Here is a 26,396-nt window from a genome sequence, read left to right on the forward strand (position 1 = left end):
GCAGTTGGATGTTCTGAGCTAGAAAGCACTAGGCAAAACCACCTTTGAAAGTAACAAGCCCAGCTAGCACTGAGCAAATGTAGGCTCGGACATGCATGTTCAAGCACCAGAGTGAACCAGCCGGTCCTGGAGTGGTGATCTGACTTGGTGTTCTCGTCTTCCTCCCCTCAATGCCACAGACATACACACACTCTCTCTCTCTCACACATACACACACACAGAGTTTTAGTTTTTGTTCAGAGGTAGGCAACCTCAGAGTTGGAACTTGGAAACACAGTCATAGGTTAATATTATGTGGAAGAGGGATTAGACAGAATCCCTGAGCAGCTCCAAATGGCAGAATGAGGCTCAATGGAGAGCGAGGGGGGTCACAGAGAGGTAGACTAGGGGTTAACATAGACAGAGACATTCTTATAACTAGAGCTGTCTGACGAAGGAGCAGCCTGCTTGGTGAGGTAATAGTTGCTGTAACTCAAAGGGTATGGAAGACGGCTGTACAACCTCTGATTAGGAATGCTGGGGGGCCCTCAGCATCCCACAGTCCTTCCAACTCTACGACTCTAAGAGAACTTGAAATAGTTTGCTTACTGTCAACTTTCGTTGAATCATTTGCTGAATTATCATTTCCTAAAGTCACTGTGACTCACACATGGTTCATAAGCAAAGCTTTTATCTTCATACCCCAAATGCGTTGTTTGAATCTGTAAGAAAGAAGATAAATTTATAAACAGGGCGTTTATTTTTTGCCTTTAACTTACATGTATTTCTCATATTTTAACTCTCTCCTGTGATATATTTAAAAAGAATATCACTACAGACAGTGTGCTTGGATGGCACAGTCAAAATGTCCTCAAAACCCCTGGGAGTCAAAATTGATGTCCTGCTCTCTGAACCAGCCAGATAAATCCTCGTATTAGCCTAGAAATCTCTGCTCAGCACCCCAGACTCAGCTTACACCTGTCTGGGGCGACAGAGAGAACTCACTAAACTTCTGCTTAAATAAGTAGGGAAATATTGTCCATTTCTATTGTGAACCTGCTGTGTGACCTTGGGAAAGTTACTAGCTTCTCCAAGACTCAGTTTCCTCATGTGAAATATAGAGATTACAACAGTACCTAGCATATAGAGTTACTGTTAGCATTAAATTAAATAATACATGTAATATACTTTTTGCAATACAGGACACATGGTAAAAAAAAAAAAGGTTAGCTATTATTATTATTCTTAACTTCATTGAACTTTATTAGAAATTACTATAAAGAAAGTGTGTATATATATATACGTATATATATATATATATATATATACGTATATATATACACATACACAATGAAACTACAACTCAGTCATAAAAAAGAATGAAATTTTGCCATTTGCAACAACACGGATGGACTTGGAGGGTATTATGCTAAGTGAAATAAGTTAAACAGAGAAAGACAAATACTGTATGATATCACTTATGTGTGGAATCTAAAAAATAAAACAAACTAGTGAGTATAATAAAAAAGGAAACAGACTCACAGATATAAAGAACAAACCAGTGGTTACCAGTGGGGAGAGAGAAGGGGGGAGGGGCAAGATGCGGGTAGGGGATTAAGAGGTACAAACTACTATGCATAAAGTAAATAAGCTACAAGGGGGACTTCCCTGGTGGTCCAGTGGTTAAGACTCTGAGCTTCCACTGCAGGGGGCGCGGGTTTGGTCGGGGAAATAAGATCCCACATGCTGCATGGTGCGGCCAAAAAAAAAAAAAAAAGCTACAAGGATATATTGTACAACACAAGTAATATAGCCAATATTTAACTAAAAATGGAGCATAACCTTTAAAAATTGTGAATCACTATATTGTACACCTGTAACATGTAATATTGTACATCAACTATACTTTAATAAAAAGAATTTTTTTAAAGAAAAATACTAAAGAATTATGCCCTAAAAATCTCTTTCATGTAAAACAAGTCTGAAGATAAGCAGTCTTGGGCTAGTGTGCAGTTTCCAAGCATTATTAATGATCCAGTCTCCTTCTTTTTTCTCTACAAATTTTAGCATGTGATACCCATTCTCAAATCACCTCCTGGTCCAAGATGGTTGCTAGAGCTCAAGCCACTTCGTCTGCATTCCAAGTAGCAGGAAAAAAGGGGAAAGATAAACATGCACTTTCCTAGAGTCTCCCAGAACATTTCTGCTTGTATCAATATTTTATTGGCCGGAACTCATCCACATGTTCACACTTAACTGCAAAGGAACTTGGAAAAAGTAATCTTTAATTCTGAGCAGTAAGAAGCTCAGCTAAAAATCAGGGTTGGATTACTAAGGAGGAGAAGAAAAGATATCAGAGTAAGTAACTAGCAGTGTCTGCCAAAACCTCCAACCTCACTTCCAGCCGAATCTGCTGGCCACTCGCTTTCACTGGTCCTGTCTTTCAGAGGCTCACCTGCTCAGTGTCTCCCAAATATTGCTCTTGTGTGCCCTTGTGCATCATTCCTCCTGGCTTGGAGTACCTCCCAGCTTCACTTTACTACACTGAGGCCTCCTTTTTCAAGGCTCCTGTCAGGGCTCTCCCCATCCACAGGGCATCCTGATGCCACTTTCCACTGAAATCCAGAAAATGCCACCCCTGTGTTTTACCTTGTTATCTGAAATTTACCTCTACAATGACCATGTGAGTCTGTCTGTCAGGCATAGGGCCGATTTTGTTTTTAATCAAGTTCCTGGCAAAGTAAGTTTCTTACTTACTGTAAATATTCAATATATATTTGTTTCTGTTATCAATGACAGTGATAGACAAGATCTGGACTCAGAGTTTAAAAGTTTGAGGAATCATTCCAGCTGGTCAAATTCCCTTTGCTCCTGTGAGTAGATTCATGAAACTAACCCTCCTTGGAGTTAGTTTCCAAAGAAAGATAGAGAAGATTTAGGGAGTGGCCAAATTTATATAAAATTCACAGGGGACATTTTTAAAAGCCTTTATAAGCCCTTTTTATGGATAAAGTCAAGGCTTCCTGGATAGTTTCTGGTCTCTGTTTAACTTTGCAAAGGTTACTGAAGCTCTTAGAGTCAGAGGCCAAAAAAGGCCTTAGGGACAATCTAATGAAGTCTGACCCTCCCATTACACAGATGGGCAAAGTGAGATAAACTAAGCCTAGAGATAAAATGTCTTGGCCCAGGTAGTGCCAGAACTAGGGGACTGTTTCCAGATACTGTCCAGATCCCTTACCACTAAGCCACAGCACAATGACGGAGGATCTTTGTTTCCATTTCTAAAGAAATGAGATGATTAATCACTCTGTTGTACCCGTCGCTCTCCTCTAGCCTCTCCCTCTGTCAGCAGCCCAGATTCAGACTCTCCAATCAATTGAGGAATGCCAGTTCTAAGGAATTTACATGCTAAACAAATCCAGACTTCTGAAGGCCTTAATTTAGAAATGGGGATTCCAAATCTTATCCTAGCCCCACCTTCCAACGTTTTGGTCTCTATGGAGCATTCCCAATATCTAAGCAGACAAGCCATTTTATTGCCATGTCATATTTACAGTTTAGAGCTTGCTGTTGTGCTGTGTTTTCTTTTCTCAGATGTAGTCCACAGACTAAATAGGAAGGTGACATCAAACATTTGGGCAAACACAGCTGTCGGAAGCTGCCCGGAGCACTCTGGGAAAGCAGTTGGTCCCCCTCCAGTAACACCCAGGGGCAGGCTGGCACTGAAAGGTCATTGGCTACCAAATAGCAAGCTCACTCTGAGGCGCCAGAGACATGACGGTTGTTTGGAGTCCACTGATGCTGATTTTACTCAAGAGTTTGTTGTTTTTCAGGGCAACCATGGATTATTATGACTACTAACATTTGCTGCTTATTGAGTGTCTATGGCGTAAACAGAAAAGGGAATGTGTCCGTCTTCAAGACGAAGCTGGCAAACACGCTACATGTGGGCTGGGAAGGGGGTACATTTCGTTCTGGCTGATCAACAGATGGCCCCACAACAGCCCTTGGAGGCCTCACAGGTCACACAAACCCACTCCTCATTCCCCACCTGGGCCACGGAGGTGCTGGGACCTTCGAGGGCAGAGGTGTGGAGTGGGGGAGGGGAGTGTTGGCCATAAGCCCGAGTCACGCATTTCCAACCTCTTTTACTTCCAGAGAGCCACATGGGCATAAACTGCAGCCAAGACAGTAAAGTCTCCTACGGTAAATGCAAGTAACTACAGACAATAAAGAGAACTCAAAAATGCTCATTCTGAAAGACTCCAGAAAATGACTCCAAGCAGATTCTGCATAGCACCATGGGTTTTATTGAAAAGTGGAAGGAACTCTAATATCTTCAAATCCAGTCTCCCTGTCCTCCACACAACAGTCCTGTCAGATAAATTTTAGTGCCTGTTTGAACCATTCCAAGGTCTGGGATTCCTCAATTTTGTGAGGCAGGTTTATTAGTAATGCCCCGCTTTGGTTCTGTAATTGTTCAATGGGAAATCTTTGAGTGGCAAGGACCTGGACTAGAGTAAGGAAGAGAAGTAAGAAAGAATCAAATTCTGCAGAGTTCTGTAACTTAAACAATACCATAAACAAAGTCAAAAGAAAACTGGTAAGAAAAAATTACGATACATACGAGAATGGGTTGAATTTCCCGAATATAAAAAAGCACTTGTATAGCAACTTGAAAAAGGAATCAAATTTTAAAAATGAGAAAAGGCTATGAATAGGCAGTTCACAGGATAAAAAAGGACTAATAAGCAGATGAAAAGAGCTTTTATTGCACACATTATTAGAAAATTGCAAATTCAAGCAATAAAATGCCATTTTTCACCAGTGCTTGACTAATGTCAAATCATCTGACAATACCCAGAATAGGGGGGAACAAACACTCTCATACTTCTTGAAGAGCAATTTAGTTATGACTATTGAAATTTAAAATGAACACAGCCTTTGAAATTTAGTTCATAAATATACTTTTGTAAGTACACAGAAATATTTTCAGCAATATGTGTAATAGAGGAATTTTTGCAATAGGAGAAAGTAAACAATTTAAATGCCCATTAATAAGAAATTGGGGTAATAAACTGAGGTACATCTAACATGGAATACTCAGAGCTGTTAAGTCGAATGAGGTAGCTCTACATGGGTAAATATAAAAAGATATCTAAGACATATTAAGTGAAAAGCACAAGGTGTGGAAATGTGTATATGAGCTTATGTATGTAAAAAATTATACATGCTTGTATGTTCACAGAAATTTCTGCAAGAAGACACAAAGTATTAGCAGTAGTTACCATTTATTTGAAAATTAAAATATGTAAAGGCAATACTGTATTTTATCTCTGGATACATGCATATGTAGCAAGTAGAAAATATACTGGAGCTCAGACATAATAATATAGTTTAAGAGGGAAAGAGAAATGAAACTGGCAAGGGCCCCTTAAGAACTTAAAAATATATTTTAATGTTTTGTTTCACTATAAGTATTTGAAGGGGAGAAAAAGAAATAAAAAAGACTCATTTGACTCAAACACCCGTTAACCTTCATAAAATCTCTTAAAATAATCAGTGCGACAATGATGACTCAGTTTTTATTTTTAATGTGAAAGCCTGTAGCGAGTATGGATTAACATTTCCTTGGAGAAATTGGATCTACTTGGTAGAAAACATTCTTGTACTAATCTTCTTTGTTTACCAGATTTTTCTATTAATATAGTCTGAAATGAACAGTTGTGCTTTCATGGCGTGTCTCTGTTGTCAAACACAGCTGATATTTTATCAAATTAGCAGCTTTCTTCGTGCTGGGGAAAGAGTCTTACCTTCCTCACCCCACTATGGAAACCTCTCACCAAAATTATTGGAACTTTGGTAAATCATGGATCTCCAACAAAATATTACTGGCAGATATTCTTTGACACTTGCAAAGAATGGGTCTTCATTTTCAGGAGAAGTCAACACGTCAGAACTGTTCACTCTGGACTGTGGGCTGGGTTCTCAGATCTGCACTGCGGAATTCTCAAATATCCATAAACGTGCTCCTGCTTACAGATCTCCACTGACATCTTTGGGAACACTCTGTGCAGAACGATTCAGAATCCACTACCCAGATTGCTCTGTAAGAGCAAAGAGGTGGGCTCAGTGACTTGGCACTAATTGCCCTATTGTCCCCCTGATTCAGGAACTCACAGTGACAAGAGATGATAATGGCATTGAGCGATGAAACGTAATGTGGGTGGGAGACATTTCTTGCTTTGGATACCAGTAAGTGGCTTACCTCTTTATACGACACACATTTTACTCTCAAGAGTATTACAACTGAGTTTTAAATATACATAATGGATTTTTCTCCCAAGCACTGTGCCATGGATGCAGTGGTGAATATTATCTAGTGAGAGGCTCTCATCTAAAAGTCACTTTTTTAGGAGACAATTTCCTACCCAGAAAACTGGTTAAAACTCTTTAGTAGACAGCCTAATTGGCTGGTTCTAACTTCCTAACTGGAAGCATGCTGGCCACAAATTAGCCAAAGGAAGTTTTAATCATAAGAAAAAAAATCAGTGTTACATCCTCTGTTACCAACAAACCCCAGAAACAGTATGTTTCTGCAAGATCTCTGATGGTGTCTGGATGGATTCCATTCTGAGATACTCTGCTGGCAGAGGCCTTTCCGGCAAAGACTGCTGTCCACTGTGTCCTCCCACCCATTCAGCAAGCCTGTTGTTCTTCTGCTGTCCTCTCTGCACTCGCTCGTGGCGTCTGGAAGGCCAGGGCTTTTGCACGGATGTCCATCTTACTCCTCTTCCAGTGGCCTTACTCATCCATTAGGGCATGCTAGGTCTCCCTGTTGTTCCAGATGCTAGCAGGTGAATGAAGCCTCAGGTACACTGTTGACTTGGCCAGTAGGTACAACTCCTCTCTGCATCTCTCAAAATGAGCCTTTCTTCATCTGAAGCTTTGCATTATTTTTATCATCTAACAGCTACCACATATTAAGCCCTAGTACGCTCTAGACCTCACTGTCCAGTACAGGAGCCAAGAGTCGCATGTGGCTACCGAGCACTTGAAATGTGGCTAGGTCAAATTGAGATGTGCTGACAGTGTAAAATACACAATGGATTTTTAAGACTTAGTACAAAAAAATGTAAAATTTCTCATTAATAATTTTTATGTTGATTATGTGTTGGAATGATAAGATTTTGGATACATTGGGTAAATAAAATACATTATTGAAATTAAGTTTACTGTTTCTTTTTACATGTAGCCACTGGACAATTTAAAATTACATATGTGGCCCACATTATATTTCTATTGAATGGTGTTACTCTGGACGCATGTTCATTCATCCATCCATCCTTCAAATATTTATTGAGTGCCTATACTAGGGTTCAGGCACTAAAGCAGGTGCTAGATGCATGGTGGGGTTTGTGAAGTACTCAAAGCCTTTGCCCTCATGGAGACAGATAGTAAATAAGAAAGCAAAAGGATGGATAATCACAAAACTGGGTTAAGTGTGATGAAGAAACAGCCAGAGTATCACAACAGATAATAGCAAGGGTCAGAGGGTGAGACCTATTTATCTAGAGTGGCCAGGGAAGATCGCACCAAGAAGGTGACACTGGTGTTGAGACCTGAGTGGGATGAGCCAGACACGTGAAGAAGAGGAGGAGGAGGACTTCAGAAGACAGAAGGGTGTGTACGGACCCTGAGGGTCCTGGAGCACTATCGGTGAAGGGGGCCATTGGATACCACACGAGGCGGCTCATGGAAACATGCAGGCCTAATAGGTCAAGATAAGGAGTTTGGATTTTATCCAGTGGGAAGCCAAAGAAAAGATTTAAGAAGGGTGGTAGCTTGATCCATTTTATGCTTAAAATACCTTCTTTTGGCAATTGTACGAAGAATGGATTGGAAGTGACAATGGAAGATGCTGTAGTTAAGAGGCAATTGTAGTAGTCCAGGTTAGAGGGGGTGGTAGCTTATTCTAAGGTGGCGGCAGTACAAAGTACTCAGTGTATTTCACTTGTCCCCAAGTCCTCCAGGTTTTTGGGCTCAAAGGGATACAAAGACTACAAAATGCAAATAAATGGATAACTAGGAGAGTCCAGCTCCCTTCCTAATATTTATGAGGCGTGCCAGAGAGGAAGTTACATTTTCCTGGTGGTTCTTCTCACCACTTGCTCCCAGTCCCTAGACACAACACTTGATCCCCTATTGACACCCTGTGGTCTGCCCCAGCCTGCTCTGAACATGACCTTCCACTGATTCCTTAAGGCAGTGTTAATACAAACCTAAGGAAGCTGCAAAGCTTCACTGAAGACACAGGAAAGGGTTACAAGAAACTGGAGCACCAAAGAAAAAGCAGCCATCACTTTATTATCTACTATGCCTGTTGGGAAGAGCACGCTGGGCTTATTCCCCCATTGCTTTTTCCTCTAGTTCCAGGGTCCAAACTGCTTTCCTTGGGTTTCAGGGAGAAAATTTGAGTCTCACTTCTTCTTTACTCAGAGCAAGCTACATTTATACCCACTGTATCCCAACCTCTCTGATCCAGTTGGGTCTGGACTTCGCCTCTCAGAAGTAGGTGGCCCATCAATATGCTTTCCTAACCAAAAGGATAAATTTTCCTCTGTTGAGGACGTTTCATGTGGAAGCATCTGAAATTAGGTTTTTAAATTACATTTTCTTTCCTCCACACTTGTATGATCTCATTTAATTCTCATTACAAAGTAGACATTATTCCGATTTTCCAAAGAAAAGTGAAGCTAAAAGAGGTGGCTCAGAGATTAATTTGCTCCAAATTACACAATCAGTAAGGGATGGAGAGACGATTCAAAACTGAAACCAGCTAAAACCCTGGCTGGCCACCACCAGCCTATACCACCTCCCCTCCAGAGATGGGGCCCAAGGGCAAGGTCAGTTTTCTCCTCACAGCACTGCCACCAGCTTCCCTCCCTTTTGGAAATCCTGTTTTTGCCTAGATGTCTACAAATTCAGGACACATTCTGTAGAATCTGTGTGTCTTTCCTCAGTGAGTGGAGGAAACAAATTCCCAGAAATGGGCAGAGGGAGGTAAATATGTAGATAAGAGGGCAGGAAAATCAAGAAATTAACACCTCATAGCCTTGACTGTTTTTTTTTTTTAAATTATGAAGCAAGGTTGTCTGCTGAGCTTGGGGAAAGGAAAGTAAGGAAAATGGTAGAGGAGAGCTGAGCTGTCCACTGAAGTGTTGCAATACCTCATGTGGGCGAGAAGGGGCACCTGCTGTGGGTGGAGTTAGGTGCTTCAGGAGACACTCTACAAAATGGGATTCCTGTCTGTTACTCAGCTATTAATGCATCCGCCATATCAGGGTAAAGGCAATTCCACTGTACTCTAAGAGATAAAAATCTCACCCCAACCAATGGAATGACATTTTAATACGAAGCACTTTGGAAAGTTCCTGGGGTTAGCAAGGGGTCCGGGGATTAGCTATTCAAAATTAGCTACGTTGCCGTTTTGAATAGGAAATCCTCTCAGAAATGCCTCTCATATCATATCCTACAGGCAACTGTGTCAAAGTCTGCTCTTCAACTCTGAGACCTTCCCCTTTCCCAAAATTTTTCCTTGAGTCTAAAGAGGGCTCTTTTGAAAAGTGCATTTTCAGATTATCATGTCCCAGATTCTTATTTAGAAGCAGTTTTCTAATATAAATTCTCTTGAACCTCTCGAACTCTTCCCCAAATCCTCTGCATGGAGTTGTTGGACCAGTGCCTGTCATAGACACCACAAGAATCGGACCACAGCCTTTGGGGGAAATGGCACCAGTATCTTAAATGAGAGGAAAACTTTCCTTTTGGAGACTACCCCCAACATTGAATCTTGGCTTGGCTTTTGCAAAACCATACCCAAAACGTTTCATTTTAGAAAAAATTCACATTAGCATTGTTTGGCATTATTTTCATTCTCTCTCCTCTCCCTATACCTGTTGTCTTTATTTCTGTTGCATGTGAACTTGTTCTCACCATGAGACAGCTCAGCTGAGAACATTAATTCAAAAAAACATGTCAATGTCACTCTAAAATAATGAGTCCCATGCTAGTACACTACGTTGACATGTACCATTTAGGAAATGTTGTATTCTGGGGAGTAGGGGCAGAATATGGTTGTTGTGACTGAATAAATACATGTGTGTCCTTAGTTTAGCCTTATTTACAATAAAATCCAAAATTTCCCCCGTGGTTACAAGGCCATAGGTGGTATGACCTCTCACTATCTCAGACCTCATCTCCCATCCAAACCTTGTGGATTCTACATCCTACAAAATATTTTGAATACGCAAGTTTTCCTTTGAATCTAAAGCCTCTTTAGCCACGTCTTTCGGCTCACCTTATCACAGCTCTGCAATGCAATCCACTTATACTGCACTACTTTTGTTCTCCTGAACATACTTTTATACCTCCTTATCTTTCACATGTTTTCTCTGCCTAAAATCATTTTCCTCTTCTTCACCTGGTTAACTTTCACTCTTCTTTTAAGACACAGCTCAAATGCCACTCCCTCCCCAAAGCCTTTCTTGACCTGTCCCCCAGTCTGAGTTAACCGAGTTAAACGTATTCTTTACTGCCATACTGTAATTATTTGTCAACTTGTTCAAATGCCCTACGTGACAGAGAGAGTTGTTGTCTACCAAATCCCACTCATTGATTGTGATACAGTGGTGACCAGGAAGTGGCTCTCCAGCCAGGGACTGTACTTCCCAGCCTCCCTTGGATCTTGTGGTGGCCATGTGACCAGCTCTTGCCCATGGAATATTATCATTAGTCAGGCATGCCACTTTTAGGGCTGAGGCCTTTAAGAAGCAGACATATCTCCTCCATGCTCTGTCCCCTTTTTCAGGCTTGATGCAGTTAACAGCAAGGCCTTGGGGATGGTAGAGTCACAAGACGGAAGGACCTGGCCATCAAACTGTAACACCTGCCTTGGACAATTATGGGAGAAATAAACAATTTCAAGGAATCTCTGACTTATTTTGTTGTAAAGAAATGTTGTTAAGGAAAAAAAAAAGTATTGGTTTACAGGTAAATAGGTAAATCTGTAGAAAATCAGCCAGCTGAATTCAGCAGCATCTGATCATTTTATGGGATTTTTGGTTCAACGGACTTATTTAGGTGGTTCCAGTATTTGAAGGAGGAAAGGATAAACGTCTGGACAACTAGGAAAATCTCTGAATACAGGTTAAAGTTCAACTCAGAGCTGTTCTCCATCCACTTACTTTTCAAACAATACCTTAGAATTTTAATACCATTTTTGTTGAGTGGACTGCGAATTCAAGAAGTACATGCATACAGAACATTATTATTTAAATGTATAATCACTAGCAAACATCTCTTTGAAATGTTGTCATTGTTCTGCTAAATCTATCTTTTAAAAATAATACTTGGTATACTAGTACTTTTGTGATAATGTAACTGATTAGTATTAAATAACTTGAGCAGTAATTTTGAAAGAACAGACTTGAGGAAGGAATAAAGTTTTGAGTTTAAACCAGGAGAACTTTCCAAATGTTTGTTTGAAGTTGGAAAGAAGGAAAGAAACACAGATACTGGTAACAAAGGTTGAAGGGAGAGAGGGAGGGGAAAAGGAGAGGCCATTCTATGTAAGGAGGTTGTTACTTTAAGGACCAAGAGAAGATCAATGGTAATGAAATTTGAGAAAATGGAAAAAGGAAGCAAGAGATGGGTAGTAGGGAAGATGAATTTTTCTGACATACACATCACATTTCAGACATCTGAACAATCACATAGGCAACATATGTCTGTAGGCAACATGAGTCTCAATAAAAAGCAAATGGTCAGGGACGGAGAGGGAGGTTTGGTAACACCCTGAATGACTTGGAGTAGCAGAGTGGTGGTGTGTCTTGAGGAATTCCCACAATATAGGGTGAAAGAGGAATCAGTAGGCACAAACATGAAAAAAATACATCCCAAAGAAGAACCAAGCTATGTGACTGATACCTAATAAAAGAGATAGATGCTCTGGCACAGATTTATTTCTCATGAGTCTTGGGCCAGAAATCTTACAACCAGAAGCAGAAATACTTACACATCTAATGTTATGTTTCTAACACTGCCCAAGCTAACTGTTCATAAATCTTCCCCACGAGATTAAGCAACCTGGGAACATATGTGGTTTCATTCTCTACGTCCCTGACCCCTAGCACCGTCTCTAAGATATGGTAGGTAGTCAGGTATCTGTTGAATTTTATTTTGCTATTGTATACAGAAGCTGAAAGATACATTTTTGGACACTAGAGAAGAGGAGTGAGGAGATACACATGGTGTCAAAAAATCACTTGTAGCTAAAATACTGTCCTAGGAAAACTAGCTAGGCACTTAATGGATTTTTGGCCAGGTTACTGGTCCACTGAATGCTACTCACTTGTGTTTCCTTTGAGCCAAGGAGGGTGGGAACTCTGACTCCTTGCTTTCGTGCTGTTGGGACTCGTGCACTTATATGCTTGTCAGCCTTGCACTGCAAGGGAACAGATAACTAATAAATATCCCTGAAACACATTTCTTAAATGTCTTAGATGAAATTAGCAATGTAGGTTTAAATTCCAGACACGTATATAATTTTTTCTTACAGGTCTCCCACCAAAGACCTTTTCGAAAAAGCAAAATTCTTAACGCCGTCCACCCTTTCCTGAAATCCTAACGTGGGCTATGCAAGCTAGTATGGTTACACTTTGAAGACACAAAAACATTAAAAAGAAAAAAAGCACAAGGTCTCCTTTGACTTTAGTGAGTAGCCTTCCAGCTCATTTCCTTTAAAACGCTGCCCCTGAATTGCAAATTACTTCATGGTCTTTTTTTAAGTGCACTCTCTTCCTAGACTGACAGAGCCAGCTGCAGCATTGTACTGTCTATGGAAATATCATCAGCACTCTGTCCTTGAGTAAGACCACAATCATTACATGTGGCTCCTTTTCACACAGCAGGAACAGAATATATGCTTGTTTACAGCAACGGTACCAGAAAGTCATCACGTTGGCACTCTTGTCGGCAGCTTAAAATCAAAAGAAAGTTTAGTATGAATTACCTGAATCCTCTTTTAAAGTAAGAGTCATTTTACTTTTAATATGTTATTAATGTTTAAAGTGTTAGCTTGTTTTCTAATATTCAAATTCAGCACATTAATTATAATTAATTTTGATAAGTCAGCTGAAAACTATAATTTATTTGCTTATAGTCATTATTCACTAGATATATTTATATTTCTTATATTTCTCTGTTCCAACTGTATATCAAAAGTATAACATACTGTTTAATTGTAATTAATTTGATACTAATTTAAAAAATTTAATCTAATTATTAAATTATTAAATAAAAATAAAAGAATAGTTACAACTAAGTCATTTTTATACCTTCCCACAATCCCATTCCTTACAGAGAGCCACTGTTACCCATTTGGTATAACTCCCTTATATATCAACTTTGCTTTTTCATGGATGGGCTCTTAAATGTATTCATTTTAAGGGGTAGCAAATAATTTTGTCTGCATCAAATGAATTTGTTCTTTAATCCAATGATAATATAAAAATAAAACATTTGAGAGCCATAGTCACCATGAAAAATGTTGTATAAACATCTTTTATTAAAGTAATGTTCTCACCTGGCAGATATTAGTGAAGCAATCCATTAAACTATAAATAATTTCAATTTGGCTCTCATTTATCAAGTACAAAAAACAAGCAGGCAACTTAATCTGAAAAAAATTTTATATTTTCTTAAAAAATGACTACCACTCTCTCTCAAATACATCCTATTTTGATTAAAATGAAGCCAAAATGCTAACACTATTTATATGTACAAAAAGACCATTAAACATTTAAAATTTATTTCTATCTTTAGTAAATCAATCTTTCCCATTTTTTGTCAATTATTATTTTCCTATTTTCAAAAAGTGAACACATTTTTAAAAATTCTAAATAAATGTAAATTTTTAAATTTGATACTAATTAATTAAATTTTAATTATACTGCTCCCCCTTTTTTTCACCCAGTAAATGTGGGAACTTACAGAAAATGGACAGAAATAAAACACCAATTTTTTTTGTTTTTGTTTTACATGGGGTTTCACAGAATATCACTTAAGAAAAGAGGGTTTTGAAAATGAGGAAGTTGAGGTCTTAAAGCACTGGAAGTGTGTACACGGCAGATCTAAGTTTATCACTCAGGTTGTCTCCCAGCCTAGTGTTTGGTTTACTATACCAGCCTGCTTATATGAAGACTTCTTAAACCCCACACAGGAAATAATACCTCTTTTTTCTAACTCTCACTGCATTTTGCTTGTATCTTTTGAAAAATAACCATTTGAATGGATCTTATCCATGGTCAAGAATCCTTCAAAAGCAGTAAAATATCAACAATAAGCTAAAAGAGTAGTTCATATCTTTATATCCACAATGATTGATGGGAATTCTATCAAAATTAATCAACCTTGTAACTGGAGTTTGCAAATGGTATTGTATCAGTGAATTAATATTTACTAATCACCTTGGTCTCTCTTCATAATGCCCCAAATGCAGTTAGACGAAGATAAAACAAACAAAAAAACAGAGTTGCATCTCATTTACTTATAAATTAGAAACTTTTTTGTATTTTTCCTACCCCATTAAGATGATTCTTTAAAAACAAACAAAAATGATCCAACACTGGTTTCTAAGTATTAACGTAACGTGCTCAAAACAGAATATCTGGCATGTACAAAAGCATAAAGAATCAGAAAAATATCAACCATAATGCTGTCATCTTACAACAACCTGTAATATATACTGTTAGGATACATTTTCTTCCTTTTTTCTATGTTTTTTTCCTAAACATAGTTGAGATCATACTAGATGTAAAAGTTTGTATCCTTTTTTCCCCACTTACCTGTCACATCAATTATTTCCCCACATTGTTAAAACCTCCTTGTAAAGAAAATTTAATGGCAGCATGTTTTACCTTATAATTTAACATATCCCTTAATATGTTGGACATTAATGGATGGACACTGGATATATATTTTGAATGAATTAACACAGGACTTTCAACACTTTTTACCTTTGAATTGTACTCAATGTATGGCTTAAGTAGGGTCCTACAAAAAAGGCAAAATCTTAAAAACAAAGAAAATGTAGGACATATATTCCAGTAGATAAAAAGCCAATCATGTCCTCTTTACTGATCCTATCACATTAACTAGAAACAGTTTACTGGGGGAAAAAAGGAATAAATATAAAGTCATTATCATCCACTCAGGGTACAAAAAAAATATCCTACAACCATTAGGTATAGTTATTTTCCATCTTCTCCATCACAAAAATTTTGAACAACAGACAAACCATAAAGAAAGCCTAATATATCCAATTAAAATTTTTAATTCTTCTGAGACCAACTTAAGATACCACACACACACACACACACACACACACAAGGTAAAAAGATTAATGACACATGGCAAAAGATCATTGTACTTTAAAACAACTTTCACAAAGCAGGAGTAAAATGTACAAAGGAGGTAGAAAATTTATATAATACAAATGACCAAAAATCTATGAAGATGTTCAATCTCATACCTCAAACATACCCAGAGAGTAGCTAAGAATTTAAAAGAATGAAACAGTAAGTGTTTGAAATATACAAAGATGTATTCCTGCAACTTAAAAACTTGTTCATCAAAAGCAATTGTCTTGCAAGAGATAACGGTAAGATGGGATTCTCAGTCACACTGGGAAAGAGTACAATCTCTATTATTAAAATGAATGTAAACTTCCTACAAAACAAAGAACCTTTAAAAGAAAAGTAAAAGGACTAGCATTAAAGGCTGACAGTTGTAGACTGACACATTTGCAGGAAAGCATCACCAAGGCAGAAGACCAGTCATCTCTGTTAGATGATAAAGTGTTAGAGATTACTCTTCCCCCACATTAAAAAAACATGAGCTGAGAGTGTCTTTTTTAGGTTTTTTCCCTTCTATTCTTCCAAAAAAATTCAATGATTAGCACAGGATGGATACATTACAAGTGGATTAGCAAGTAAACTTTGCACAATAATTAAAGGCTAAAGATCACAGAAAAGTCGAGGGTAGAGAGAAGCTCTGTGCTGCCCTTTGCTAAGTGAGGGAGAACTAGTGAATGTACAGCACAACCTGAAAATGCCTGGAGAGCAGTGATGGCCTGTGAGGAGCGATGAACAGGTCAACAAATCTTACTATAATATAAAATGTCTTGGCACTTCCCTGGTGGCACAGTGGTTAAGAATCCGCCTGCCATAGCAGGGGACACGGGTTCGAACCCTGGTCCGGGAAGATCCTACTTGCTGTGAAGCAACTAAGCCCATGCGCCACAACCACTGAGCCTGCGCTCTAGAGCCTGCGAGCCACAACTACTGAAGCCCGCGTGCCTAGAGCCCGTGCTCTGCAACAACAGAAGCCACTGCAATAAGAAGCCTGCGCACCGCAACGAAGAGTAGCAGCCAAAAATAAATAAATAAATTTATTTCAAAAAAAAGTCTTAATATACAGATGGCCATGTGCTTGAGTGAAGAATTGACCAGGATGTGGGTACTCTTTGGGTAAGACAATTGGGCAACATGTCAATAACACCTTTTAAAAATTCAAACACGTTTACACAGCAATTTGTAATTTGAATAAAAAATAAATTCAAGTATTAACTGTATTATTTTTAAAGGTGAGAAATAAGGAACAATTTAACAACAGAAGACTGGTTAGATAAATTATGATAATCCAAACAGGCAAACACAATACATCCAGTAAAATAATGTTTCATCTGTAAAAGATGTTTATAGTATATTGTGGAAAAATTACAGGGTTTTTTAGAATTCTGTATTCAAAATATTGACTCAAATATATACCCATTCCAAAGTGTTGATACTGGTTTTATTAGAATGATGAGACAATGAATGATTTTAATTTTCTTTTTGCTTATTATGTCTCTTTTCTGGTTTTCACTCAAAGAAATCATGCATTTCTTATGTAATTTTTTTATATTCATAAACACTTTTATATGCTAAAAAGATAATTATAGGGACTTCCCTGGTGGCGCTGTGGATAAGAATCTGCCTGCCAATGCAGGGAACACAGGTTCGAGCCCTGGTCCGGGAAGATCCCACATGCCGCGGAGCAACAAAGCCTGTGTGCCACAACTACTGAGCCTGCACTCTAGAGCCCACAAGCCACAACTAATGAGCCCGCGCACCTAGAGCCCGTGCTCCGCAATAAGAGAAGCCACCACAATGAGAAGCCCGTGCACCACAACGAAGAGTAGCCCCCCCTCGCCGCAACTAGAGAAAGCCCGCGTGCAGCAACGAAGACCCAATGCAGCCAAAAATAAATAAAATTAAATCTTTAAAAAGAAAAAAAAAAGATAATTATTAAAATTAAAGGGACAAATGGGGAAGTTTAATGATCAAGGACTAATATATTTAGTATTTAAAGAACTTATTCCATTTACAAGAAAAACACTAAGATTCTAACAATAAATGAACAAAAGAATAATTAAGAGGACATTGAAGCATATAAGAAAAATAGTCTCAATAATCAAGTATATGCAAAATAAGACAACATGCTTATCCTTTTATTAGAGTGGAAATTCCCCCACCCAAAATATACAATATTAATAAAATATGGAATAATAGGCATTCTCAAATCCCATCAAACCATTTTCTCTTCTGGGATTCTAGCCAAAAGAAACACTCCCAACTACGAAAACAACTTTCACTGGAAGATGTCAATCACAATGTTCCTTGTAAAATAAAATAATAGAAATATAGTAGAAGATTACTTGGGGATTTGAATACTAGAATTCAAACACTGGATCTGTTTCAAAAAGATTTTATCCATTTTGATGTAGAATGATTTGCTAGAATGTAAGGCACGTAGTGATGTGAATACCTGGTCACTTACGCAGCCCAACTCATGGAATCCCCCAAAAGTTGGTTCCAATCATTAGGAACACATTCAAAAGGATTGCCGGAGGCTATTTTACATTGTGAAAATATTCTCTTCATGGGATAAAGTTTATTTAGCACCAAAAAGAGGATATTCCAGATGTGAAAACTAAAAAAAGGAAGGTCATAAAAGATCAAGAAGATGATGACACAGACCTTTTCCCAAAAGAGCTGTTGTACCATTTACTATTTCAATGTCCACAGATGGTAAACCACAAACTGCTGCATTCCTGACATTCCTAGATGCCGATTCACACAGATCTCAAAGAAATAAAATTTGTATATATTTATTTGCACTGCATGATGCTTTTAGGCCATTTTTAAGGAAATATGTCTTATTTCTACTAGAAGAACTAGTCAGAAAAATAGTCACCCTGAATTCCTTTTGAAATAAGGCAGAATTAAATAAAACTTGAGATAAAAATTAAATTGAAATAATTAAATGAGGTAGTATGTTACAATCACAGACGTAAGAAAAACCCATTCATGGTGGGGGGCGGGACACAAAAATATTAATAGTTCATTAATTCGTTTGTCAACACGTATAAACTGAACACCTGTCACATACTAGGCACCGTGTTTGGTGCTGAGAGATGTAAACTGGTAAACAGAGCAATCGCGGTCACTGTGGTCCTGCAGCTTACATTCCAGAGGGGAGAAAGACCGCTACTCAACAAGCATGCGTGTGGAGGTGCTGTCCCCAGGCATCTGCAACGTTTTTCCTCCTTTTTCTCCTGTTTACTGTCAACCATTCTCATGACTGTTCACTTTAAAAATATTCATTTTAAATGACTGGACCTTCCTCACATTTTAAGACAAATTAATCACACAAACTGGTCACACTGTTTATCAGGTTCATGTCCAATTCAAATACCCAGAAGTAAAAGGTAGAATGCTATTAATTGACGAAGTTCCATAAAAAGGTTCCTAGAGAAGATGAGGACAATCGTTGTTTCATTTGCATAATGCAACCGTCATACCTTTTCAATTGCCCTGGCCATCCCAGCCCTGGACAGTTAATAGAGCTACCATCACCAAGTCTGCACACATTAAGACAATAAACCAGAATGAAAACACTGACAACACGGATGTGTGAATAGTAATTATAATTAACCTTTTCTAAAAGAAAAGGTATATGTAATAGTACATAATACGGTAACAATTTAACTTGTCTTTTTTTTGCTGTTCTTTTTACTCAAAGCATAAAGCAGAGACAATACTTTTTATCAGGTTAACATGCAACTTAAAAAAAAGTTAATATACATATTAAACATGGAAATTTACCAGTAAAATCATATTTGTTATCTCCCCTCAAACATACCTTAACATTATTCCTTTACTGCATTATAAACAAGGTCCTACTACTGGTCACCTGACCCAATGCCTTACATTTCTGGAACTTGACATTTCAGTCAGTTACGGACACAGGAATGATGTTACAAGTATAATGAAGTAACACACCTGCAAAGAAGCTGATTGCACTGCTTTACCAATGGAGAGGTCCCTTTACCATCTGCCACTCCATCCCAACATGAGCACAAACATAAATATCCCCCAGCCACCCACGAAGTTGTCTTGTCAAGAAGGCCCTGAAGCATTATTTCCCTAGGTACCTAACGTATCAGCACTGATGAAATACAAAAGCACCCAAGTGCTCTAAGATTATCACTTTTTGGAATATTCCTTGAATGTACAATTTTCCTAGGATACAGAGAAATACAAGTTAATAAATGATAAAGAGATAAGAAAAAATTTTCACCTCTTCTTGCATACAAAGCTTGAGTCAAAACCTTGTATCATATTAGAAATTCCAATACAACAAACCTAAAAATTTTCAAAAGGTTTCTAATTAGTTGTATTAAATGCGGCTTCAATTATGTCAATATACATAGAGCACATATGTCAATATATAGAGACTAGTTGGAACACATTTTCACCTAGTTTCTCTAGGAAAATATAATAAGCAAGGAAGATTAATATCTACAAGATAAATCTGTCATATTTAAAAATCAATAGTTAGTAAAATATATTTTAAGCACAAATTAAAATTAATATTCATTTTTCTCATCTCTAGCAACCAAAAGAGCCCTCATTAGACATAATTATAGCTTCCTTTTCAATGTGTTATCTTGAACATTAACCCAGAAAATATCTTTAAAAGTGCTCTGCAGGTATCACTTCCTCTTAAGGAACCATAGAGGGACATAATGTAACAAAAGGCTACTCTAATCTAAAGGACTATTTCAAGCAAAAATAATTAGAGGACTTCTTTACATCACCAATGTAAGAAGTTTTGGAAGAGAACAGTATATATTATAATAATTAAAATCATATATACATTTCACTTTTCATGCAAGATTGTTTAAAATATAAACAAAATGTAATTGTGAATCACTGAAAATACAGTCTTTGCCCCCAGAGTTTACAGTCAAAAAAGAAAGAAAGAAAGAGAGAAAGAGAAAGGAAGGAAGGAGGGGAGGAAGGGAGGGGAAAGGAAGAAAGAAGGAATGAAGGGAGGGAGGGAGGGAGGGAGGGGAAAGGAAGAAAGAAGGAATGAAGGGAGGGAGGGAAGGAGGGAGGGGAAAGGAAGAAAGAAGGAATGAAGGCAGGGAAGGAGGGAGGGGAAAAGAAGAAAGAAGGAAGGAATGAAGGAAGGGAGGGAGGGAAGGAGGGAGGGGAAAGGAAGAAAGAAGGAAGGAATGAAGGCAGGGAGGGAGGAAGGGAGGGAGGGGAAAGGAAGAAGGAATGAAGGGAGGGAGGGAGGGAGGAAGGAAGGAAGGAAGGAAGGAAGGAAGGAAGAATGAACATGAGAAACATAGTAGAGTTCTATCAAATATTTCATTTTATAAGGAGAATCTAAAGAGGAAGGATTCTGGTGTGCACACACATGAAATGGCTCAAGATCTAAACAATACGACTCAAAATTACTAACCACTAAGTATGAGAATTAAGAGGCTACTCTTACACAAGCAAGAAACTTTTACTAAGATTTTAAAACACAATATAATTTTCTGTGTGTTAAAATTATTTTAAAAAAACAGAAATAGAGTCTATTTTTCTAGTCTCTGCATTAACTAACACCAGGGTCATGGAATATTTGTATTAGGAAAGAGAAAAAATGGTTTTGCTCCTGCTTCCTTAACCTATGGTTTACTCAGGGTTAAGATGGGTATTTTCAGTTTCAAGGCTTTTTAGTCAAACCAAGCAAAAATTATGACTTAAAAACCCTCAAGGCTGTATCATCAGTAAGCCAAGCACATATAATACCATAGAAAACATGTATAATTTATTAGATGGACTTAAAAAATCAACACAAATCAGTTTTAGGCACTTGTTGAGTACAGACTATGGGAATTTTCTACCAAAGAACACAATATCTAGCAGGCAAGACCATAAAGATTCAAACTTTAGTTTTCAGAACAATACACAAGGGCTAGACATTCGGTAAGAAATATTGCATAATTAACCCAACTGTATCCTGTTACAATTTCTTCACAATCCCACACACGATTTTAGGATTTAATAGAAGCAGTCACTTTTTAGCATACAAGCTTTTTAAATTCTCTCTTTCTTTCCTTTACTCCACCATTCTGGTCTTAAAATTATCATACATTCTTTGAGGGAGCATGATATAGAAGTTTTATTTTTTGTGTAAGTGGAACTTAAAAAAGTATTGTCTATATTATATCTGCATCTATAGTGTCAATACATGGTGATTGATAATTTTGATGTTTTTTACAGTCCATTTCAACAGGTTTATTTTGTAAAGATAGGCTTCTCATTACTAATTCCTTTAGACAGCTAATGTTTACCTTTGTTCTTTAAGTAAACATGAGGGGAAAAAATGGAATGTGGTCTACAGTTTTGAGGTTGTGGGGATGTCTTCAGGTTAAACACTACATATGAATTTGGTTTGGTGTCTTTTATTCCTCAAAACGTAACTCATTTTTGGTAATGGGAAGACAATACACATATAACTTAATCCCTTTCACATCTAACTAGTAGCTCAAGGAGCTGGCAGTCTAGGTAGTTCTCTTATCTTTCTGAATCTACCTTTCAGTGTGAGAAGCTAAAATTAAGAAGTATTAAAATGTTAAATAGAGTATAATTTAAAGGACTCCACTGCTGGTACGTATCTATGTGCTGTGCACACAGCAAGCCAGTCTTGTGAGGTACTCAACAACTCTGGTAATACTCTCTAATGAGCAAAGTGCAAATCAATGAATCAAGCCAGTGGCGGAGAGCAAAGAACCAGAGAACCAACTTAGAAACTAGTGGTTTGGAGAACAGTGGATATGGGTAAAGTCTAGAATATCTCTAGGACCGAGATAACGTATCTTCGTTGATGGGCAATGAAGATACAGGAGAGCAGGGGATGGCTGAGCTATGGGAAAGTCAATCTTAAAGCAAGAAGTTCCAGATTATATTTGGACAGTGGGAGAGTTCAAAGTTAAGTCATGCAAAGAAACCTTGTCTCTACCCAGCCTTGAAAGATGGATTGATTCCAGGATACGACTGGGTAACTGAGAGAAGATGACTCCAAAGTCCACAGATAATCTGGGATGTGCTACTACCCCTTATATACAAAGTAGAACACACTACAGATATATTCCCAAAAATGCCTGCAGAGGAAACTAGAAAGCTGTCTACAGTTTTTCTATGTGCACTAATATAAACAAATTTTGAGGTTGTCTGTACTGTATGTGGTTGCCGTAGTCACAGCAAGAGATGTAAAGTGCCTGTGAGAGGGGACAACAGAATCCCATTTCTAGACATCTTAATACTATACACTCAGACAGAAAAGAAAAGAACATCTCAGGGACTTCCGGCCCTTCCTCAGTGCACTGCACTTCTCTGTGATCTCACTGTCACTACCTACTAGGCACTTCTTGAAGATCAGAAAACAGACACTCTTTTCTATTCCATGCCACGCTTCTAAAAGCACTTTACCTGCATTAAAAATGCCAGACAGCAGTGCTAAAGCACTTTTTTATTCTTAAGGCAAAATGTCATATTCCCTACCCACTTTCCCCTGCCCCCTAAACTACCTGCCTTCAATGTATTCTTTGCCCATCCATGAGGGCCAAAGAAGATAGAACTGAAAAATTTCAAACAAGAATCCTTATTAGACTGTGTAAGATATACTTCCTAAATGCAATATGACAAAATTAAACATTTAAATGCGTATAGCAATATGGTTACTTTTACCAAGATATCAAGAGAAGTTGCACAACTTTCAAAATAAGTATCAAACATAGGCTATTTAAATCCAGACACATGTACAGAGGTATGAAGCTTTGTTCTTTTCAAAGCTGAGCATAATAACCCTAAATAAAATGTTTGTTTACACCCAAAAGTAGCATATTAAAAAACCAAAACCATTGCCCTTTGCTTAATTCCACTTAAAAACTACATATAAGTCACCAATATTCATGAGGCTTTCCATGTTATTTGGAAGTAATACTGTTACAATGATTTCGATGTATTTTCGTACATAAATTAAAAAAAATTTTTCCCATTGTAATTTTGGTTTTATGCACAAGTATAAAGGTACCACTTTTTTCTAATGCTTGGCCTGGAGGGTACAATATAACAAAAAAAGCATGTTTCATAAATGTGGTAAAAGATTTCATGCATTCTCATGATGCCATGTCAATCACTAAACCAACTGTAACAAAGCAGTACATGCTTTAAACATCCAATTAAGAATAAATTTTGGCTAACACCTTGATGACAAGGGAATGTGCTGGTATATTGTTGAACTGATGTGGCAGCAATTCAAGGGACTAAACCATGGTTATTCAAATTAAAAGACAAAAAGGATAAAAGGTGTGGATTTGCTGGGCTACTTTACAGAATATCTGTCTCTGATGACACTGCAACATCTACAAAATAGATTTGGGTTTTTAATATACAAGCAATTTCTTACAGTGATTTGAAAAAGTATGAGGACATATGAACAAATAAAGCTTAGTAATTTAGGATTTACTTTTGTAAAAGCAAGTTGACAAATATTAAAATGTTATACTTGCATTTTGAACATTATAAATATAAAACACAAAACATCTAATTTTAAACACTGATTTCCCATGCCTGACTTGGATTTATATAACGAGCATTTTATATTTTATAGAAAGGAACTTTCAAAGTTTTGTCAATACTTATAGTATGTACTATTATTTCTCATCAAAATCTTTGAAATCTAAAAGGTCGGTATCAAAAGTAGTTTTTTTTTTTTCTTGAATATTCTAAAACATGCCAGTTTGGGATTAGTCACCAGATATTCAGGGCATGAAAGATATACCAACAGAGTACCCAAGAATATGTTTTAACACATTTAGGATAAGTTTGTTTACATTTATAACAGAAATACTTTAGACTTTCAGATGCTGGAAAAAAAAAAAACCTAGCAAATGTAAAAGGTTTTGGGGCCAAGTCACTTCTTAGTAAAAATAATACATTATGTTGACCAATATTTAAACCAAATTCTTAAAAGCATTAAAAAGGATTCGTATTTTGTAATTGTCAAACAATGCACTCATGCGGTTTAAGATGATAGAGGAAAACTTACAGACACAAAAAAAACCCTCAAACTATTCCAACTCCTAAGTTAAGAAATAAGAAACTTTCAAATTAAGAAATTATCTTTGTTGCTTAGAAAATATGCTTTACTTTTCATCTCAAACTGACTTTTAAATGCTTGACATACAATTTAATATCTAAGAAGACTGTAGCTAAATTATTTGATAATATTTATAGTGTGATATTTCTTCTCTGGGTAGACATATTTCATGCAACAGTTTCCAATTAATGCTGAAAAAAATCACTTGATAATTTTAATCACAATTAATGATTGACTGAAAATAGATTAACAATTTACTCAGTAAATTTAGATGGCATAAGGTCCAGTAAAGGGGGCAATCTGGTGATTGCTCAATGTGCAATTCTGCCCATTAGTAATACTAAGTCAAGAATATGACAGATATTTCACTCAGCTGGACTACATGTTTCCATGTATGTGATTTGGTCAACAAAAAATTAGGTACACAATGTCAAGCTTTTTCCTTTCTTTTCTTTTCTTTCTTTTTTAAGAGCAGCTCAATGATTTGGGGGTTGGTTAGTATGATACGGAGAACACAGGGGAAGTACAAAATGGCACTTACCACCAATGCCAGTACTCATCTCATTATGGTTATAACTAAGGATATTATTAATTTTTGTGTTATTTCCTTTTTTTAAGAACATAAATCAAAGCCATTAACTCGAATTTGAGGTATATACACAATACCTACACAACCCTATGCAAAATACTTTTGATAATAAAGCTCTTAAAGTTAAAAATATCCTCCTCTCCCTTTGTACTTACCACAGGCTACACAATGTCCTGAGAGGATTCTTTATGAGAAAAATGTCCATCACAGCTTTAAGACCTTGCTTTGGAAGGAACTAATGAGAAAGCAGATGGAAAGGTGAGACTTCATCTTTGTTTTCAAATAAGTGGTCTTAATTTTTCTTCTTATAGAAAAAGTTTAACTGTTTAAATCAGTTTATTATAAATATATCTAAACCATTAATTTTTGCAGCTTTCAGGTAAAGTCCAGCACTTCATTTATACAAAGTCTATGAGAATAGGTCAGTAGAGATCATCTAATCTTAAGTCGTGACATCATCCATTCAAGTCCTTGGCATAATCTATAAAGAAAATAAAATATCTTGATTAACTAAGATATTTTAGTTATGAACTAAAAAGCTATGAACAGCAAACTAAAAGAAGATATCATTTTTCATCTACCTAAACATCAAAGATTAAAAAATCAGTAATATTCAATGTTGGTGCTATTGTGGTGAAGCCATACTTTCACAGAGTGCATCTGTACATTTTTGGTTCTGTTATGTCTCTAGTGCCTAGAATACTGCCTGACACATACAAGGAGCTCAATAATTACACAGTGAATGCCCACAGAAAGTAATTTAGCAAGAAGTATCAAAAATGTTTAAAATATCAATACTCTACCCCTTTTTCTACTTTCAGAAATGTATCCTAAAAAATAATCAGAGATAAAGACAGGTTTATGTATTTCGACTGTTCATGAAAACATTCTTAATAGGAAAAAGTAAAATTTAAATGTCTGGCAATAGAGGAAAAATTTAACAAATTATGGAACATTCATATGATAAAATATTAAAAACTTCCTTTCAAAGACTATTTTACAATATGATAAAATGCTCATGATATAAATGAAGTAGAAATGACAGGATATTAAATATATAGTAGAGTTGTTAAAACAAAGTATGCACACAATATTTATGTTACATCTACATATTTTAAAAATCTGAAGGAAATAAAATCTCATATCACTAACACCAGTTACCACTGAACAATGGGTAATTGAGCATAATACAAAATACAGAAAGAGATATTCATTGTAGTAA

The 26,396-nt window shown here is 37.0% G+C and overlaps 1 protein-coding gene across 2 annotated transcripts in view; it reads right to left on the reverse strand.

Moving 5' to 3' along the window:
- Positions 1–252: 252 nt before the first annotated feature.
- Positions 253–26,396, reverse strand: part of ARL5A (ARF like GTPase 5A) — a 46,440-nt gene continuing 20,296 nt past the window's right edge. The window contains exons 6-8 of one of the 2 annotated variants that reach the window (XR_014264642.1): positions 25,330–25,655; positions 12,392–12,484; positions 253–701 (exon numbers count right to left, since the gene is read on the reverse strand). Coding sequence is in view for 1 of the 2 variants with exons in the window: in XM_082465217.1 (XP_082321343.1) it covers positions 25,607–25,655 (49 nt within the window). In the remaining variant the exon portion in view is untranslated. Of the gene's footprint in view, positions 702–12,391; positions 12,485–21,227; positions 25,656–26,396 lie in introns of those variants that run through there. The other variant, XM_082465217.1, reaches the window with a different exon arrangement.

Source organism: Balaenoptera physalus, assembly GCF_965194825.1.
Source record: "Balaenoptera physalus genome assembly, chromosome: 6".
NCBI classification, from domain to species: domain Eukaryota; kingdom Metazoa; phylum Chordata; class Mammalia; order Artiodactyla; family Balaenopteridae; genus Balaenoptera; species Balaenoptera physalus.